Raw genomic sequence first — 19,643 nt, 5'->3', positions numbered from 1 at the left:
ATGAATGTGTTGGTTTAACTATTATGGGAGTGTTCGGATGTCCCTTTTCCTAACTCACCTCTCTCGTTTTATGCACGCACGCTTTTTAAACTACTGAAGAGTGTGATTTTTTAAAAAGTTTATATACGAAAGATTAATCACGCGCTAATGAATCGCTCCGTTTTCCGTACGTGGGTGATGGGTTCCCAACACCCACCATCGAAGACAACCTATATACTCTATTGCTCTAAGATTCATGCTCCACGTCTACTACCCCAGTTTTTCAAAAGGTTCTCGAATTGGATTGACATAAATCCAATTGATATGACGGCGTTATGGTTGATTGTTATATGTTCGGAAGGAGGTGAACTTCTTCCCACTACACAAAACACGATGATTTATTGGGGAAGTATTAAAGATGTGGTAGTGAAGTTGTGGGTATGTGACTCCATCTATCAGGGTTCAAAACTTCAAATCATGTTGTCACGTATGCAGGTGGACTTTCAATAAGATTTTCAGGGATATGCCGTTGGTTTTCGTCTCTTATGATGCAATTGTGGTTGATTGTTATGGGTTTAGAAGGAAGTGAATTTCTCCCCACTAAGCAAAACATGATGATTCATTGGGAAAGCACTAGTAGTATGGTGGTGGAATCGTGGGTGTATGATTCCATCCACTAGGATTTAAAATCATGTTGCACATAAATATTAGAAATACGCACATGCAGGTGAGATTTTAACATGATTTTAGTGAGATTAGGTATATGCCGTTAGTTTTCGTCTCTTAGAGTATGTGTTAGGGGATGTTCGTAGGGGGTGTGAGTGTAGTGTTGCATGTGTAGTGGTGTAATACATAATGACTCATTAGTGTATAATTAATTACTTTATCCGTCCTAAAATAAGTATAATTCTCTAAATTTGAATTAGAGGCGTGCACTTATTTCGAAACGAATGAAGTAAATATTAGTTTAAAATATTTTAAAATATATATTAATATGTGTTTTTACACTAATTTATATGTGAAAAGTTTATATAAAAATATATTATTATTCGATAATTTGAAAAATATGCCCATGAAAAGTTTGGAAAAGTGAAGTTAGTAAAAGAGAAGTTGGGAAAGGAGTAGTACTACAATTCTACAAATGTACAATTCAACACACTATCGAGTCAGCACTCACCACAACAAAGCCCTCCTATTCTCCCGCACCAACCAAACCCAAGAGGCGGGGGAAGCCATGGCGAGCGCGTCGGTGCCGGCCGCCGGCTACGGCGCGGACGGCGTGTACCGCTCGCTGCGCCCGCCCGCGCCCGTCGCGTCCGACCCGGGCCTCTCCCTCACCGACCTCCTCCTCCGCCGCGCCGACGCCTGCCCCTCCGCGCTCGCGCTCGCCGACGCGGCCGCCGGCGGCCGCGCCCTCACCTTCGCGGAGCTGAGGTCGGCCGTCCTCTCCACCGCCGTCGCGCTCTCCTCCCGCGCGGGCGTGCGACCCGGCGACGCCGTGCTCCTCCTCGCGCCCAACTGCGTGCTCTACCCGGTCTGCTTCTTCGCCGTCACCGCCCTCGGCGCCGTCTGCACCACCGTCAACCCGGACTACACCCCGCGGGAGATCGCCAAGCAGGTCTCCGACGCGCGCGCCAAGCTCGTCATCACCATCTCCGCCCTGGTGCCCAAGATTGCGGGGCTCCGCCTCCCCGTCATCCTCCTCGACGACGACGCGAACGCCGCGGCCGCCTCCTTGCCTCCGGACGCCACCGTCACGCTCTACACCAACCTCGTCGCCGGCGTGAAGGAGGCGGATTACCGCCGCCCACCAATCAAGCAGAGCGACACGGCGGCTCTCCTCTACTCGTCGGGCACGACGGGGGATAGCAAGGGCGTCATCCTGACGCACCGCAACTTCATCGCCGCGGCGAGGATGGTGACCTCCGACCAAGACGAGCGCCGGGAGGGGCCCAACGTGTTCCTCTGCTTCCTCCCCATGTTCCACATCTTCGGCCTGTCCGTCATCACGTACGCGCAGCTGCATCGCGGGAACGCCATCATCGCCATGTCGCGGTTCGACATCAACTCCCTGGTGGAGGCCGTGCAGAGGCACCGCGTCACGCACCTGTTCTGCGTGCCGCCGGTCATTATCGCGCTCGCCAAGCACGGGAAGGCCGGTAAGTACGATCTCAGCTCTCTCAAGTTCATCGGCTCCGGCGCCGCGCCGCTCGGCAAGGATGTGATGGAGGTCGTGGCCAAGAAATTCCCGGACAGTGAGATTGTTCAGGTACTAATTGAACTGAACATTTGATATTTTTCACTGTTTACTTTCATAATATATGCTGATGAATTGTTGAAATTAGCTTATGGTTGGTTGCTTTGAGGTGTCAATCCATACAGGATAGGTTGATCCATCATGGCATCATCCCGTGATTACGATGGGATTAGTCAAGTCATTGATTGACCAACCCATTGCATTCCTCAAACCTAACACGAAATAATGGTTCAGAGTTACGTTTGGGCAGTGAATTCATAACAACATTTGTTCTGACCGTACGTTTTATAAGGACATACCTGGTTTGATTTGGAATGACTACGAAATTAAGTCTTTCTTTGGCTGTGCCTTTGTGGGGTCTGATCTTGGTTGTGCCTTCCAGGGCGTAATATAGTGTTCATATGTGAAAGGGCATGTAGCCTAGTGATTGCAGTGACCTGAGTAGCACCCCAAGGTCCTGAGTTCAAATCTGCATAGGAGCGAATTTCAGATTGTGTTATTTGAGGGCTAAGTTCCTTGTTTGATAGGCTAAGTTCCTAATTTAAAAAGGTTGCATATATCCGGTTGGATGTAGAGGCTGTGTAAAAAATCTCTAAAAAAATATTGATTCGATAGAAGCTGGAAAATGACATTTTAAGTGCGGGAGACTGACAATTTTGTCCTATAAATATAACTTCATTGAGGCAAAGGACATTTAATTTCTTTTTGTTTCTATATTTATACTTAAATCCTTAAAGTGTGTTCGCGTGTGTGTTGGTGATAGGAAATTAAGAATGTCAACTTGCAATATCTGAATAATAATGGATATTTTGCCTAATGCAGTTGGCATTGAACTGGTTCATTCGTAAACTAGTCCTATCAGATCTGTTTGGATCAATTTGGTATATTGTATGTGCTAATTTCAGTCTGATGTGGTCCACAGGCCAACACCAAGACAACTTGTCAAGATGTAAAAACTTGCTCTAAAAGATGTGATTTCTGGTCTGTAGCCAACTGTTCTAGACTCAAGAGGTGTGCAGGCATTTCTAGTGTGTCTTCAAACTGCAACTTATGACAGCTAAGGCCTTTTTGTTGACATAACTGTAATAAACATTGTCCGGATACATCTTTGATGCAGAGGCTGGATTTATTTCCGTAATCCAGTTTTGGTCAAAAAAAAAAAAAAAGACATACACCGTCATGGTCTAGCACCTAAGCAACCACTGCAATAAGATCACAGAACTATCTTAAAGTGGTTTGGTAGTTTGTTGCACCACACTCCTTGTGGGAACATGATTAGTGTGGTGGCATTCTTTTCTTCCATGATGCTACAGTGTATCTGTAAAATCAACTAGTAAGGTTAAGAATTTTATATCTCAAGTTGTATGGCATGTTATGCTCCTCTTTCAGGGTTATGGTATGACTGAGACTTGTGGAATCATATCGCTCGAGTACCCAGAAAAAGGACAGGCTCGTGAATTTGGGTCAACTGGCACGCTTGTCTCAGGAGTTGAGGCAAAGATTGTCGACATAAAGACATTAAAACATCTACCGCCCAATCAAGTAGGAGAAATTTGTGTTCGAGGGCCAAATGTAATGCAAGGTAAAATTTGAATTATACATTTGATCAATTATTATACACTGGTTCTCAAAATAACTATTTCAAATACCAGTATCAGTCTAATACTATAATCATATTACAATGGAACTGTAGCTATTTATTTGTATTCTTTGTTTTCAATTGTACATTGAGTCATTGACAATGCACAATTTAACAAAGACTAGTGATGTCGAGCATACAAAAAATATTTGAAAATATTCCACCTACTAGACCTCACTATTTTTCACTGACAATAGATCCCAATATATCTTATGCATTCTGTCCTGCAATAATAATAGAACAAAACAATTGCTTACCTATCTGAATGTTGCGTTTGTAGGGTATTTCAACAATGTGCAAGCTACTGAATTTACAATCAAGCAAGGGTGGTTGCACACTGGTGATCTTGGATACTTCGACGGAGGAGGCCAGCTTTTTGTTGTTGATAGACTTAAAGAGCTGATTAAGTACAAAGGTTTCCAGGTAAAGAAATTGATTCTTTTTCCCTAAATACTTTTTTTTGTCCAAAAAATTTTCTGGTCAGCCCCTCTACTTATGTTAGTCACATCAGGGCCCTTGCTAATACTATGTAAATTATGTCATTGAATCTCGTGCTGATGAGTTTTATAAGCAGACTTGAAAGATCATATACATATAGGATCAATTCAGAGTTTGCCGCAAGGATAGATTGATATAGCACACCAAACCTTCTGAAATTGTCGTGGCTTACTAGAATAATTTCGTGCATATATTATTTATTTATTAAAAAAATGCTTAGCAGGAGCTCTTTCCATTCACTAAAGAAAGAATCATATAGAATAGAGCTGGTTACAATCAGAACACCAAAGAGAGAATGATATAGGATTATTTCTGGGCTCCGTTCGTCATGTATCTTAACATTTTTGTCTTGAGCATACCATAACCTCACCTTTTCTTTTTATGGAATTTCCTGTCTTTTTTGTTTACTCTACTGATAGATTGCATCTACTGAGATTACAATACACTGAAAAGCCTTTTCTCTATTACCATTTACCAAAGCACATATTTATAGATGGGAGTTGTCTGAATAAGATCCTTCTTGTTTTAGTATCCACTATAACAATCATAACAGGAATCCAACCTAATGCTTGTGTTTTGTCTTGCTTGAGCACGCGTCATATTTTGTCCAATATATGGAAATAGCTAATCATCTCCTTTATTTTACTTCTTTAGATTGCACCTGCCGAGCTTGAAGGGTTACTTCTATCTCATCCAGAGATTCTAGATGCTGTTGTTATCCCGTAAGTTGAACCACCTAAAAATTTAAGTGTTTCTTGCTCCTTATGATATAAACTGTTCGCTTGTTACAACATTCTTGTTTTGGATCGTTCTCTCTCTGTTGTGCCTTGTCTCTTAACGGAGCTCTACTTGTTTCCAAGGTTTCCTGATGCTAAAGCTGGGGAGGTTCCCATTGCCTATGTTGTTCGGTCACCTGACAGTTCATTGACAGAAGTTGATGTCCAAAAATTTATTGAAAAACAGGTGAGGCTGATTTGGAAGTTGGAACCTTGTTTAATTGGGATTGTAGACTAGTGGAACTTTTTAGCAGCATGAGACAATTTGGGTAAAGCTCGTCCAGATACTAATGTTAATGAAACATGGAGCATCAATTAGTACATCGAGTTTCATTCATATTTTTCTTAGAGAGTTCTACCCACTTTGACTATACATGTACCTGGTAAAAATCCAAGATCTAAATAGCAAGAATAGTTTGCTGTGCTGGCCAAACACTGGTATTAGCATCCAACATTTGCAATCCATGAATGAACAAGTATTTTGTGTTTTCCATCGACTGCATACTACCCTAGGTGCTAATATACTTTTTTTTTGACACAAAGGTGCTAATATATTTCACTAATGAACTGCATTATCAGGTGGCGTACTACAAAAGATTGAAGAGAGTTACCTTTGTGGGCAGCGTGCCCAAATCAGCTTCAGGAAAGATTCTGAGAAGGCAGCTTATCGCCCAAGTGAGATCATCCAAGTTGTAGCAAATTAATCTGCTTCTCTTTGGGAATCAATCGTGCTTATGTTTTGCCTTGATTCAGCCATTTTCAAAACTTGTCCGCGAAGGTTTATGTAGCATTGTGAAGACCACGTGAATGTATGATGTATCAGAATGGAACCGCCATACTGTGCATTATAATAATGGAACATAAATGCCAATTTCAAGATAACATACTCTGGAAAGGATATAGTACTAAAGAAAAAAAAAAGCTCTGACTTAGGCTGCGTTTGTTAGTTAGGCCTTGTTTAGATCTAAAACATTTTAGCCAAAAACATCACATCAAATGTTTGGACAATGCATAGAGCATTAAATATAGAAAAAAAACCAATTGCATAGTTCCGTGTAAATTGCGACACGAATCTTTTGAGCCTAATTGCGCCATGATTTGACAATGAGGTGCTACAGTAAACATTTGCTAATGAAGGATTAATTAGGTTTAATAAATTCGTTTCGTAATTTACAGGCATAATCTTGTTTAGTTATTAGTCTATGTTTAATACTTCAAATGTGTGTCCGTATACTTTAAAAATTTTACACCCAAGAAGTAAACACGGCCTTAGGGTTCCCAACCCAATCCCTTTCGTGCGCACGCTTTTCCAACTGCTAAATGGTGTGTTTTTTGTAAAAAAAAAAATCTATATGAAAGTTGCTTAATTAATCACACGCTAATGGATTGCTCCGTTTTCCGTACGTAGGGCACTAGTTCCTAACTGGGGGAAACGAACACAGACACTATCCTCTAGCATTGAGCCTACAAGTACCAACTTATTCCGTTCCAAAAATCCAATCTAGTTAGGAATAGGACATTAGCTCTCCAATGAATGTCTCATCCCTGCAAGGTCAATAGTGCAGCAAGCGGTAAGCTCCAAAATTTTGTCATGTCAAGGTAGAGCTAACTTAAGAAGCCAACTCATACAACAAGCTAACTACAAGTTAGCTATAAGCTGCCTTGGTTAGAGCAAGTTTAATAGTATAGCCCACTACTAGCTCCAATTCATCTATAGCCAATTCATACAATAGTTGCTTACTATACTATTAATATATGGTCCCACCTATTATACACACATTGCGTCTTGAAGTCCGTGCTGCAGCTGACTACATATCTGTAGCCTGCTGCTCTTCTCTCTAATCGTTTATCTCCATAAAATATGTTTATAGCTAGCTAATAACCTGCTATTGTACCTGTTCTTAAAGCATACATACATTAAATATAACAAGTTTTTTTTGTGTGGGACCTACATAACAAATTTTTTCTCATCTCCCATGACCGATACAGCGTGGGGCACTGTGCAAGCGCCGGCGCTAAAACAAGCATCCGCTTGTTTCTCTCCCAGCGATTTCTTTCTCTAATCTGGTATTAGGCTGATTAATAAGTTTTGGAGCCTTCTTAACGGCGCTATTGTACATGCTCTAAGTTGGTTAGGTTTATGGGATAGAGGGAGTACGAGACTCGCGCATCAATCATTTCATTCCATGCCAAACACATGATGCATGTGATTGACAATTGTTTGGAGGCAAAAGGTAGAGGTAGCGATGTGTGCTACGCTGGCAGCCTGGCTGCACGTGTCATCGTGGAGGACGTACGTGTAGGCAGGCGTCTTGATCGACGAGCTCCTCGGCTCTTCTACGGGGCCGGTGCTTGTGACTTGGGAGAGATCCGAGAGGGGAAACCGGCCGGCGAGAAACGGGAGGAGGCAGCTTGCGAGCAGCAGGGGTGCATGCCTCTTGCGCGACACGAGCGAAAATGCCGTGCGCGTGGCGCGGACCGAATAGTTGATGGGCCGAATACCGGCACGAGAGGGCCGTGGTTTAGCGGGCCCCTCATGGACAGTAGTTTGGCCTTTTAGGCCTTAATTTCCATGGGCTTCTAGTCACGTGTGTGCGCTCCTGAGCTATTGACGGCATAGATGTCTATCAAAATCGGTGCAATTTTACTCCGCTTAAGAATAAGTTCACTTTGCTATATAGCACTCTATCCAAAGGAAAGATTTGAACTTAGACTAGCTGCGTAGGTACTCTATTTTAGGTTGATATCTACTCCGTCTTGATCAGAATCCCACAGTGAGATGAGATGTTCCAATTCCAATTGTGCTAGTCCCTGTTTGTAATGTGTAAATATTTTTCATAAATAAATTAGTCAATGTCCATCTGAATCTAGAGTAAACACTTGTAACCCGCTTGCCATTGTTTTTTTTTCATTAAAAGAAAGAAGAAAAGTTGCATCTCATTTAGAATTTTAAGATTAATCATTTTCGTTAACCAGCCTTGTTTTCATGGCTAAGAAGACGACTTTAAAAACGGCCTAAAATAATCTTTAAAATCATATTTCACAATCTGACTTTTTAGGAACTAATGAGGTGGAAGAAACGGTGGCCAAGCTTACATGGTAGTAGCACGTATATCGTTTCACATGCATTGGTTGATCTAAAAAAAACAATTACAATTGTGTACCTGTCTCTCTATATAAAAAGGGGAAATTTAATACACTTTTATTTGCCAGCCAGATTGAGTTGGCAACGAATTCTTAACAAGAATGACAAAAAAAAAGGGAAAATGAAAAGAGAAAATATCATCGAGCTTTTGGTCGCTGTTAAAAAAAACTCGACACGACATTACTTGCAAAATTAAGCCTAGTAACTAGCGGTAGTAGCATGCTCGTCCCTTCTACAAACAGGCGAGAGAGAGTGAGAAAATCAAAAACGATAAATGGCAATGCGCGCTCGATCAGGCCGCCGTGCGAACGGCTCAGCTAGCAGCGCGGCATCTTCTTCTTCTTCTTCTTCTTCTTCTTCGTCTACTGTTGCGGCTGGCTCGCCATGCTGAAGGATTGGCTCTTCATCGCCGTCGACTTCTTCGCCGGCTCGCCGCCGGCGCCGGCGCCGGCCATGCTGAACGACTGTCCGCCCATCGCCCTCGGCTTCTTTGCCGCCGGCGCCGCCTCGTCGGCAGGTACTTCTGCGGTCACCCGCTCGGCCTTCTTCTTGTTGGACTTGGTCCCCTCCTCCTCCGCCGCCGCCTCATCGCCGGCCGCTTGGTTTTCATCCTCGGAGGCCGCAGCAGCCGTCTTCGCCTCACCGGCCGCCAACCTTTCCGCCATGGCGCCGCCTGAAGCATCCGTCTTCGCCTCACCGGCCGCCATCCTTTCCTCCATGGCGCCGCCTGGTGCCACCTTCCTGGACTCCGAGGCGGCGGAGGGGGACTTCCCGGTGGCCGGCGCAAAGGAGCCCATCATCTCCTCGGGGTTCAGCGAGCTGATCCGGATGACGGACGGGCCGTCGTCGGTGTTCACCGGGTTGTTGAACTCGGAGCACGATTTCCTGATCTCGCCGTCCTTGCCGGTGATGACCTTCATGCCGCTGAGCTTCGTCATGGCCTTGCCGAAGGTGGCGTCGAACTGGTCGGTCTTTTTACCCATGGACTCCACGATGGGCTTCGTTCTTGCGTCCATCCCCATGAGGCGGTCGATGGTGAGCGGCATCTTCTTGTCCATGACGAGTTCGAAGTAGTTGGGGTCGACGACGTCGGGGGTGATGGGATCAAGGGGGACGGCTCCCTTGTCGCCGTCCTTGCCGTCGCAGAAGGCGGTGATGTTGGAGCGGTAGGTCGGGTCGATGGGCGCCGCGTCGACCTCGATGAAGAAGCACTTGGCCTTGCCGATGGAGTGGCCGCCGGCGAGGAGGACGACCATCTCGTCGGCGCTGAACCCCTTCTCGGAGAACTGCGCCATGAGCTTCGGGACGGCGATGTCCGGGCCGGGGAGCGAGTCGCCTTCCTCGCGGTTGGAGACGAGCGAGTCGCGGCGGCCGGTGGGCACGTCGTAGTTGGGGCCCCCGGCGAGGCGCACGCTGTCGCGCGTGCTGAGCGCCACGATGTCCGCGCACGACACCACCTGCGGGCACTCCTTCTCCAGCTCCGTCTTGATCTCGTCGATGATGTCGTAGCCCTTCACCGAGATGTTCGGCCCCGCCTCCTTCTCCGCGCTCTGGTTCGACAGCGGGTCGATCAAGATCGACGCGTCGCATCCCTACACCACCCACACACGCACACGCACGCACGCATCCAACATCACATGCAAGTCAGCATCCGCCATTGCCGGCGGCGGGCAAGGTCGTAGAACGTGAACGTACATTGGCGAAGCAGTCGTGGAAGAGGAGGCGGAGGAGGAGGGCGGAGGTGGTAGGGTCCTCCTTGAACTTGCGCTCGATGACGGTGGAGACGACCTTCTCGACGTTGGGGCAGGTGGAGGAGTAGAAGTCGGCGGAGAGCTGGGCGGTGGCGAGCAGTGGCGCCGCGGCGGCGACGACGCCGGCGAGGAGGAGGAGGAGGGGGAGGCGGGTGTCCATCACGAGGGGTCCAGTATCGTGCAATGGTGGGGCTCGTTGCGGGCCGTGCTTATACAGAGCGCATGCAGAGGTGGTCAGCGCGGGAGAGGAGTGAGCGGTCGAGGCGCGCGCGTGCGCTGGACGGTTCATGGCTATCGCGCCTTTCGACTTCTGGGGGTGTAATAATAGCAGGGGATGCTTCTTCCTGCTTCCCTCAGCTCTTCTCGGCATGCATAGCCACGTTACCTTGTTCAAAAAAAAAAATGTTTTCTGGTCGTTTTCTGGTGTACCGACGGGACGATCGATCGGCTGGAGGAACGGAGGATGCATAATTAATCAAGAGAAAATCCAAATAAATATAATTGACAAGCACACAATTTCAAATATTGACAAGTCTAAGTTTCATGAAATGTCATTGCATCAGCGATTTAATTTGTCTCAAAAATATCATCGTCGTTAATATTCCGTTAGTACTTAGCATCTCTCCATTAAGTGCTATAGGATAAATAATACATTTATCGTGGCGGGATGATTGAAACTCTAACGGCAATTACATCAACGGTGCAGATCCAGATCCGGATCTAGGTGCTATGGTGGTCCCTATATGGTGGCGTTTGGTGGTAGCGATGGTTCAGCTCCACGACTCGGTGAAGCTCAGCGGCCCGGCTAGGTGGAGGAGCGGGTCATCAACAGCGCTGTCCAGTCGTGGTGCGGGTCGTTGTGGTGTGTAGGTGGTGTACATAGTGCAAGTAGTTTCGATGTACAGGTGACATATGGTTGGATAGGACTCCAAGGTGAAAGTCTTGCTTGGCTTGACGGTGCTAGCGGCGGCGACATCCTCTGACGCTGTTCATTTTTTTGAAGGCGTTGCTATGGAGTCCTCGTTCAACTCCACATCAAAAGATTTCTCCGGGTGAAAACCTTATATTCGTTTGGATTGGGCGATGTCGTCGTTCTGTTAGCATGTCCTTAAAGCTTTGTTTAGGAGTTTTTTCCTTATTGGATTGTTGTTCTTTAGTTCAGTATGTCAACGGCATGATTTTCGCCGGTTTTATGTAAATTAACCATGCCGTTGTGAGATTTTTAGATCTATTTTTTTATAACTCTCTTTTTTCTCTTCTATAGTGAAATGTGGGAGCACCCTGCCCGTTCCCTCGGAAAATAACATCCATCAGCAATGTCTCTTAAAAAATACCATCACCTCTCAAAAATCACAAGAGGAAATGGATACAACAAGAGAAGACGAACAAAACCAGGAATTTCGAGGAGGTAGAGGTGAATGTATAGATGGCCAAAAGGCCTGAGGCCCAACGGCCCGACCCATGGCATGGCATTTTGGCCCGGCCCAAGCACAGCACCGGGCTGTGCCTGGGCCACTCCACCGGCACGTTGGGTCGGCCCGACACGGCACGATGAGCCGGCAGCCAAGCCCGATACAAAAAAAAATAGGGGAGTAAAAATATACATATTATATGCCTTGGACGAAAGAAAAGGATGTAAAATAGACTTATTTTATCTATACATATGTTAGCCCAAGGAGGAGGAATGGAAAATAGACTTGTTTTAGCTATACATATGTCAGACCAAAGAGGAGGGACAAAAAATTTTAGCTATACATATGTCAGACCAAAGAGGAGGGATAAAAAATAGACTTATTTTAGCTACACATATGTAGAAGCCTAAAGAGGAGGGACGGAAAATAGACTTATTTTAAAAAAGACCCGATGGGCCACCGTGCCTTCGGGCCGGCACGGCACGGCCCGATAGCTGGTGGGCCGTGCCTGGGCGGGAGGTGCAGCCCATGGGCCGACACGGCCCGGCACGAAGTGTCGATCGGGCCGTGCCGGTCCAATGGCTGGTGGGCCGTGCCTAGCCGTGCCTGGGCTGGGCCGTGCCGGGCGGACCTTTTGGCCATCTATAGGTGAATGCAATGCAGCAATCAGAAAGAAAAAAAGAGCACAACTCTTACCCCCTTCGAAATTCCTTCACGCCTTCCAACAAATTCAATCAACCACTCCCATTTGCGAAGATGCAACTTTTCTGCGTAGGTCTGGTTTAGTTCTTAATTTTTTCTTCAAACTTTCAACTTTTCTATCACATGAAAATTTTTCTACACACACAAACTTTTAACTTTTCTGTCAAATCGTTTCAATTTTAAACTTCTAATTTTAGCGTGAAATAAGGCACCCATAATAGAAGGCCAAATCGTCGTCGATAAGCTGCAGTCTTCAGTGGGGAAGAAGCCATAGTTGGCTGCCAGTATCGCCGCTCCCAGAGACAATCCAGAGCACCACACAGGCACTATCGAGGCGGCTTGTGCCCAGCGGCCGCGCGTTTTCCGCGAGCGACGCCACCCAGAGCCCCCGTCCCTCGAACCCAACCCGCCCGTCGAAGGAAGACACACAGGCGGATAGGGGCACAGCCCCGCGGCGGCGGCGCTGGGGCATCGGGAGTTCAGTAGATCAACTGCCTGGATCAACGACGGCAGCCTGGGTGAAGGTCTTGCCGAAGGTTCACGTTGACAAAAAAAAAAAAGAAAAAGGAAAAGGTTAACGGAAGGCAACTCACGTTGATTGAACGGCGATGGTAAAAATAACAAAAGGAGAAAATAGCTTATACCATGGTATTTTGTAGAACTTACATCTCTATCTATATTATCATAAAATTTATTAGTGGTAATGGTTTTGTCACTTCCACCTATCTTATGTGCTACTATTTGCTTCCTGAACAGTATAATACATTGTTTATCGTATCATCTTTAACCAGAGTTTTAAAGTGATAATTTATTATTATATCATCGTTAATCAGAGCTGGAGAATGATGATTAATTTTAGTTAGCTGATAACCCATTTAATATAATTAGAGCCCGTTGTAACATATGGATATTTTGCTAGTATCAATGGTATTTCTTAGAATCGATGGTTTGTCGATAAACAAACTTAGAAATTTCCCCTTTTTCCATAAGACCAGGTACAATAGCAGGCTATAAATCAGCTGCAAATATATTTTAAGTAGATAAATGAGGAGAGAGAAAGGTAGCGGGCTACAGATTTGTAGCCAGCTGTTGCACGGACTCCAAGACGCAGTGTGTGTATGACAGATAGAACCAGATATTAATAGTGTAGTATGTAAGTATTGTATAAATGAGCTATTAGATTGATTATAGATGAATTGAAGCTAGTAGTTGGCTATACTATTAAACTTGCTCTAATGGCAATGGAAAATTGGTGGACTCTTCAAAATACATTGGCTGATTGGCGGACGAAAGGCCTAGAGAACCACCACTCCAAAAGCTTTAATGAAGTGTGAACGTGTGATTGTTCAACCGAGATGCATTTGCAGTTTTTTTCTGGTCACCTGAAGTTGAGGATAATCACACCAGCGTGTAAAGATGTTCACAAAGAAGTTGTTCGTGTATCCCATATTCCCTTGTTTCCTTCATAGCCAAAACCAAAAGGCAATAAGGGAATCAGATCGATATAGAAGTATGGAAAATTTTGCTAAGACAAGTAGTAGTATATCATATAACTAAGGCAAATATCCAATACAAATGTATATGCCTACAATAAGCATGCAAAAGGCTGAAATTTCACTCAGATCAAATGCTAACTACTTCAAAATGCTTTAAACAATTACATGACGTTAAAAGACGTCTTTTCTCAACCATGGCGGAACAGATTAAAAGCCGGTTAGAAGTTACTCGGGGAGTGATACAGGTCTGGTCAGGGCACCCGCCACTCTACCAATCAGACTGCAGCGTTAAATCGGAACAAACTACTTTTCCAATGCCCACTAATTTACAGGCGCTTTACACAAAAAAATAAAAAATAATAAACCAAACACGCCAGACAACAATCAACAAACACACTACACTAATGCTCGTGCTTCACTCGCCCTTTCAGTATTCCTGGAATAGGGGGTGAGCTTGGCAATCTAGCTGTACCATTAGTTGATCTTGCAGGTTGCTGCACTTGCTGCCTATAAATATTTGGCATGCTTGAGCTCTCACCTCCATTTGAAATTAGATCATGAATACCGTCGATTTGTTCTTCTCCACAAGAACTCATTGCTTTCAGTACAAATGAGTCATCATGCAACTCAAATGGTGTGCTGCAGTTTCAGAAATGTAAATATCAAGAACTTACGCTGATCTAAGGGAAATCTAAGAGGCTGCACCAATATCAAATTATTTCTTTCAACAAAAATAAAAGGCATATTTTGATATGTTTCATTCATTTGATAGTTCCTTTTAGAAAGAGTAAATTGCACTCATGGTGCAAGAACTTGTCAGGTGGGCGTGTTTTAGTACTAGAACTTGAAATTTAAGCATATTAGTCCATTAACTTGGCTATATGGTGCATATTTGTTCAAAGTGAAGGCCACATTACATATTTTTGCCACATCAGCAAGGGACGCTGTCGATTGCACATCAGGCACACAAATCGCTTATCTCCCATCCCAACAATTTTGAAACAAACTCCCGACTATTTTTCATGTTCTAATTGTTCCAGATGATATATAATGTCTGCTTCTTTCCATTTATTATGAATTCACGACTCCCAGGTTGATCCATTACTTTTGGTGAACTATGAATCTTGTGAAGCTAGATCATCTACGGCAAGATGTGGCAATGCATATCATTCCTGTTCGCATGATCAAACTTTGGAAATATATAGGCAAAAATCGAACAGGCTAGCTAACTCAAAGATGTTACTGTGTGCTTCGTCAGTGGTGGCGGCGGGTGATGGTGATGCTAGTCTTCTCGAAGCAAGCGTTGGCCATTTAGATCAAGCTAAATTTCTACTGTCTAGTTTCATTGTTCAATTGACAGTATAACTATGAATTGATTCATGCATCAATCAAGAGATTACAGTGCCCTCTATCAACGCTAAATCTAGACCTATAGAGCTTTTGATTTGATATTGTTACCATTGAACTGGGGATATTTGCTAAAATGAACATTCAGTCTATCTGTCGTTTGAAGGAAGAAGCAAAAACATGTTACATGAATGACATGTCTTGCTAACGTGGCCGAAAATTCCATGTGGTATTCACCTTGACCAAAAGCGCACCGTCTAGTCAAGTTGGTGAGCCAGTTTGTTCAGTTTTCAAGTTCTTACATTAGAATGCACCCACCTAACAAATTCTTGTACCGTGAATGCAATTTACTCTTTTAGAAAAGTAAAATGAATTTCACACTTGGGCTCTCATCTTCCCAATTTAGGATGCCAATGTCTCCCTATTATTCAAGAATTAGTGACATGGCAAATGTCACTAGGATAATGAGGACCTGCGACCTGTAATTGGACTAAAACTAGATGACTTAGCTCAACCAATAAAAGCTAACAACACTTTTCAAAAGTCACATTATTTACACTTCCGCTTGTACCGTCCCATCACTAGAGGTTTGGAGACCAAAATCTCTACCATCCAAATTTGATATAGCAGCTGAGATTTTAGTTCTTTTTTACAGAGTGAATTATATTATATTTTAAGGGTTAAAAGACCACTGCCAGAATTTAAATGAGATAAGAGGATGCCCTTCCAGTGAGGACCTTCTGCAATCATATCATGAAAGAATAGAAAAATGGAAACAGAAAGAGAAAGGTGTGGCTTGCTAGATAAATTGTAAAGGTGTGACCAGATGGGAGAGAATAACAGGATTCTTGTTTTACCTATTAAAGTCAAAATGTACAAGTTGCATATCTTCTGATATTTCAACTTCCACAGTTGCATGAGGCCGTGTCTGCATGATTCATTCTTGTCATTTAGACTGAAGTCATGTGCAGGAAACAGTGCCATGAAACAAGAGAATAGAAGACAAAGAATTTATGAACTATTCACCTGAACAAGGATAAATGGTAATGCAACTCCACCCGAGGGAATGTTTCCTGAACCATATAGCTGTTCATTTCTTTGTATCAACTTTTGCATACCTACAAACTTAACATGCCAAAAACAATGTTACCGAGTAAGGGCATTATGTGTATCACAGTATCTACCACTAAAGCCACACAATTTGAAGACTATGGTACACTGCTAGCTCAGTAGAACAGTTCATTTTATATATTGCATTGGACATGACTAAAGAAAAGCAGGTTGAGCTATATCATTACTTGGTCTTGCAGCTCCTGCAAATATGTATTTTTCTTCTCAATCCTACTTTTCAGTCCTACAAGTTCCGTCTGTAAAAGAGCATAAATAAATAAATAAATATGACTACCAAAAGTACATCAAATGTCGATAACCAGTGGGAAAAGAAGACGAAAAACCTGCAAATCTTCAATATCATTTATACTGGTTCGAGGCAACCCCTTCCACTGAATTTCCTTTTTATCTTTAGATATAATCTCCATAGCCATCAGAACATTCAGAGCATCATAAACCCTTCTCCGTATATTTTTCTCGTCATATTGTTGCTGCATTTAACACAAAGTGAGCATACAACTGACTTAAGAAATAATTGGTGATGCAGGTAAGTCATTTCTCAACTGCATTGGGATTATCTGGATCTGCTGGCAAAATGCTGTTATTGGGATCTGCAAATTCGGCAACAAGTTCATCTGCCACCTGATAAAGATAAGTCAGAAGGACTATGAGACTTGGACTTCACCAATAAGGGTAAACATTGAAAACTATCAACAAATGCATAGCCAAAATTATTACAACTTTTTGCCAGAGAGACAAAATATGATAGTTTTTAGCAATTTTGAGGAACTCCAAACATGAACATGAATAGATGCAAAGACAGATTGTTAGTTTAAATATAACAGTAGAAGAGGGTGATATGTATAGCGGATTTACAATGATCAATATGGTGGATGTCACATATTACAACACATCACCATAGTAAGATCTGAGCAAGCTGATCAAACAGCAGTGTTACATAAGACATGTGAGTGAGTTACCAATTTTATAGCCCCAAATCATGATGCAGAACATGGCAGTTTTATAGATAATGAATTGTTTGACAATACCACCAGGTGGACGGACAATATGAACATGTTGGCTTATTGGAGTAATAGACAGTCCTGCCCTGTGCATATATTGCTATTAGGTTTTACATTGCATACATAGCCTAAGTCCTCTTGAAATAACTGATTGAATCTTCAAGGATAGAGTTAACAAGAAGACAACTATGCAAAGAAACAGGGAGCTGACACATGCAACATTTGTGATCTCAATTTGCTGCTTCAATCCATGTGATGTGACCACGTACATGATGCCATCAGATGCTCAGAACAAGATACATGAACTCGGTAGAAAGAGGAAAGCACTAACCTCGTTGTATGTTGTTCTCCCTTTACTTTCAACTTTCTCACAAACTGCAAAAGAACAAACAGTGTCATCATGAGTTTTTATAGCACATACTTGTGGTGCTTATAAATAAACTCAAATGGTGTACTAATAGGGAAGAAATGGGATTTAACACACCTTTCATACTAAACTGGCGCAGCCCCCTGCCACCTTTGTCAGGACCAACTGCTCGTGCTCCTCTCTTCTTCTTCTTGCTGCATAATTTTATTCATAGCAAAAACCCTTATTGCAAATGCACAAAACTAGATAACAATGAAGGGATTTATTTTTTGAAAAGGAGCCTTAAGAGGTAGAGAACTTCTGCCAAGTCGTACTTCCAAATTCATAATGCAGAAAAACATGCACTGGCATCCAAACAGCAGTGTTCTACAGTCTGGAATCTATGTAGCAAAAGAGGTCACATGACTGATGTTTTACTGATCATCGTGAGTACAGTATACACGTGTAATAGACTACAGATGAGAACTACTCCGTATATATATAGAATTAACACTTTCAGCAAGGTAAACCTACAGAGCATAATCGTATAAGCATCCCCAGAAAATCATACTTGCAACCACACATCAAAGTGATGGCAGGATACACTTCCCTAAGCATTTTGCAGCCCAAACACAGCTAATTACAACACTACGGACAATTTTAACCACCCGGTGCATCTCCGGAGCATTTTAAGTAGCGTACAGCTACAGAGAAAAACAAAAACCAACCAAATTCTCAAAATCTTAAAATCTTGTAATAACATTGGGAAAAAAACGCAACCCCGCGGCGAAAACTGGCAAACCAAACGCTGACCTCGTTGGAGCCTGTGAGGAAGGCGCATCGTCGCCGTGGATGTCAAGGTCGTTGAGGCGGAGGAAGGTATTCTCACTAATCGGAGTAGAGGCCGCCGCCGCCCCCGCCGCCATGCCTGCGGCTGCGGGGACATGCTGCTCGCTGCGGCTGGACGGGGAGCCCGCGCTCCCGCCGCTCGTCGAAGCGGATTGCGCTCCGCCCGAGGGCGGCGGCGTGGCCAGGGACGGCCGCGCGCCGGCCGGCTGCGGCGGGCGCTGGAACGTCGAGGCGGCGCGGCCGCCGTCGTCGTCCGGCCGGTGGGCGACGCCGGAGACCATGGGTGGCCGAGATCGCGCGAATCGGGGACCAGAATTGGGGAGGAGTTGGAGCGCGGAAACCCTAAAACGACAAAGAGGGGGCAAATTGGAGGGAGAGAAAGAAATGAGAAATCGACGAGAGGGCGGGCAGAGACGCGGAGACGAGCTTCTTTTCTCCTCTTTGCGTTTTTGTTTCTTTCTTCTTCTTCTTTTTTTTTTTTTTTTTTTTTTTTTGCTTATGAAATTTGGCGGTTTCGGCTCCGTGACGCGCCGGCTGCCGGCGCCTGAAATGAGCCCAAAGCCTAGTGCGGTGCCAGGTGGCCTCATCGTCTGAACCCAAAGCCTAGTAGGAATGAGAACTTGGGAAGCGCGAGCATTTCCAACGAAATCAGCCTCTCCAACTATTCACATAGCTAATTCCTCTCCTGATTTGGCTATTTGGTAAGCCAGACTCGTTACTCATACAACAGTTTTTTCATCTACACTTTTCATTTGGGTCTATAACAGTGAGACCCATGTATCAATCCATCACTTTTTTTTCGGGGAATCCATCACTTTATTTCTCTCCTTCTCCTTCCTCCCACGTCCCAACCACTACTCCATACCTCCATCCTCAATGCAATATCCTCCCAAGTGCCAACCATTACTCTATTCCTCCATCCTCAATCCTCCACCCTCGGTAGTAGTGGTGGGAGAGCGAGGACGACGGCAACATTAAGCAAGCCGCTACACCTGCGTAGAGTGGGTTGGCGATGGAGGAAGCTAGAGTTGAGGATGAAGATGTGTAAGAGGGCAGGGAGATGTATAGATAGATGGCCAATAAATTCAAAATCAATATTTATTTATCAGTAAAAAGTAGGCTACAATGGTGATAAAGCTATTAGCGCATGATTTTATCCATTAAAGCTCAAATCCTATTGCTGATTTGCATGTATTCCTAGAGAAGTTGTAAAGCCTATATACTTCCATTATCTTGATAATAATAATAATAAACAACGTTATTAATAAGTCATACTACACGTTGAATTCAGGCCCAAAGTTCCAGTTGAACCCA

The 19,643-nt window shown here is 44.0% G+C and overlaps 3 protein-coding genes across 6 annotated transcripts; 1 reads left to right on the top strand and 2 right to left on the bottom strand.

The window, feature by feature from the left end:
* Positions 1–1,154: 1,154 nt before the first annotated feature.
* On the top strand, positions 1,155–6,031 carry LOC127768603 (4-coumarate--CoA ligase-like 1). Its single transcript, XM_052294216.1, has 6 exons — positions 1,155–2,248; positions 3,626–3,818; positions 4,156–4,298; positions 5,028–5,095; positions 5,234–5,336; positions 5,729–6,031. The coding sequence occupies exons 1-6, from the start codon at positions 1,214–1,216 to the stop codon at positions 5,843–5,845; spliced, it is 1,659 nt and encodes a 552-aa protein (XP_052150176.1). The 5' UTR covers positions 1,155–1,213; the 3' UTR covers positions 5,846–6,031.
* Positions 6,032–8,204: 2,173 nt separating this feature from the next.
* Positions 8,205–10,244, bottom strand: LOC127766031 (peroxidase 44-like). Its single transcript, XM_052291037.1, has 2 exons — positions 9,990–10,244; positions 8,205–9,886 (listed from the first exon to the last, which is right to left on the bottom strand). The coding sequence occupies exons 1-2, from the start codon at positions 10,203–10,205 to the stop codon at positions 8,657–8,659; spliced, it is 1,446 nt and encodes a 481-aa protein (XP_052146997.1). The 5' UTR covers positions 10,206–10,244; the 3' UTR covers positions 8,205–8,656.
* Positions 10,245–12,553: 2,309 nt separating this feature from the next.
* LOC127768996 (transcription factor-like protein DPB) lies at positions 12,554–18,802 on the bottom strand. Of its 4 annotated transcripts, XM_052294672.1 has the most exons (11): positions 18,294–18,799; positions 17,619–17,695; positions 17,466–17,509; positions 16,677–16,754; positions 16,457–16,603; positions 16,301–16,369; positions 16,029–16,127; positions 15,860–15,930; positions 14,194–14,294; positions 13,542–13,620; positions 12,573–12,685 (listed from the first exon to the last, which is right to left on the bottom strand). In XM_052294672.1, the coding sequence occupies exons 1-10, from the start codon at positions 18,608–18,610 to the stop codon at positions 13,580–13,582; spliced, it is 1,044 nt and encodes a 347-aa protein (XP_052150632.1). In that variant the 5' UTR covers positions 18,611–18,799; the 3' UTR covers positions 12,573–12,685; positions 13,542–13,579. The 4 variants fall into 4 exon arrangements, with proteins under 4 accessions (XP_052150633.1, XP_052150632.1, XP_052150631.1 ...); XM_052294673.1 differs by lacking the exon at positions 14,194–14,294 and having other exon boundaries at positions 12,554–12,685; positions 18,294–18,802; XM_052294671.1 differs by lacking the exon at positions 12,573–12,685 and having other exon boundaries at positions 13,137–13,620.
* Between the last annotated feature and the right edge of the window lie 841 nt (positions 18,803–19,643).

The sequence above is a fragment of the Oryza glaberrima genome, chromosome 3, assembly GCF_000147395.1.
Source record: "Oryza glaberrima chromosome 3, OglaRS2, whole genome shotgun sequence".
Lineage (NCBI taxonomy): Eukaryota > Viridiplantae > Streptophyta > Magnoliopsida > Poales > Poaceae > Oryza > Oryza glaberrima.
Note: the sequence above shows the minus strand (reverse complement) of the source record. Positions and strands in the feature narration are given on the sequence as shown.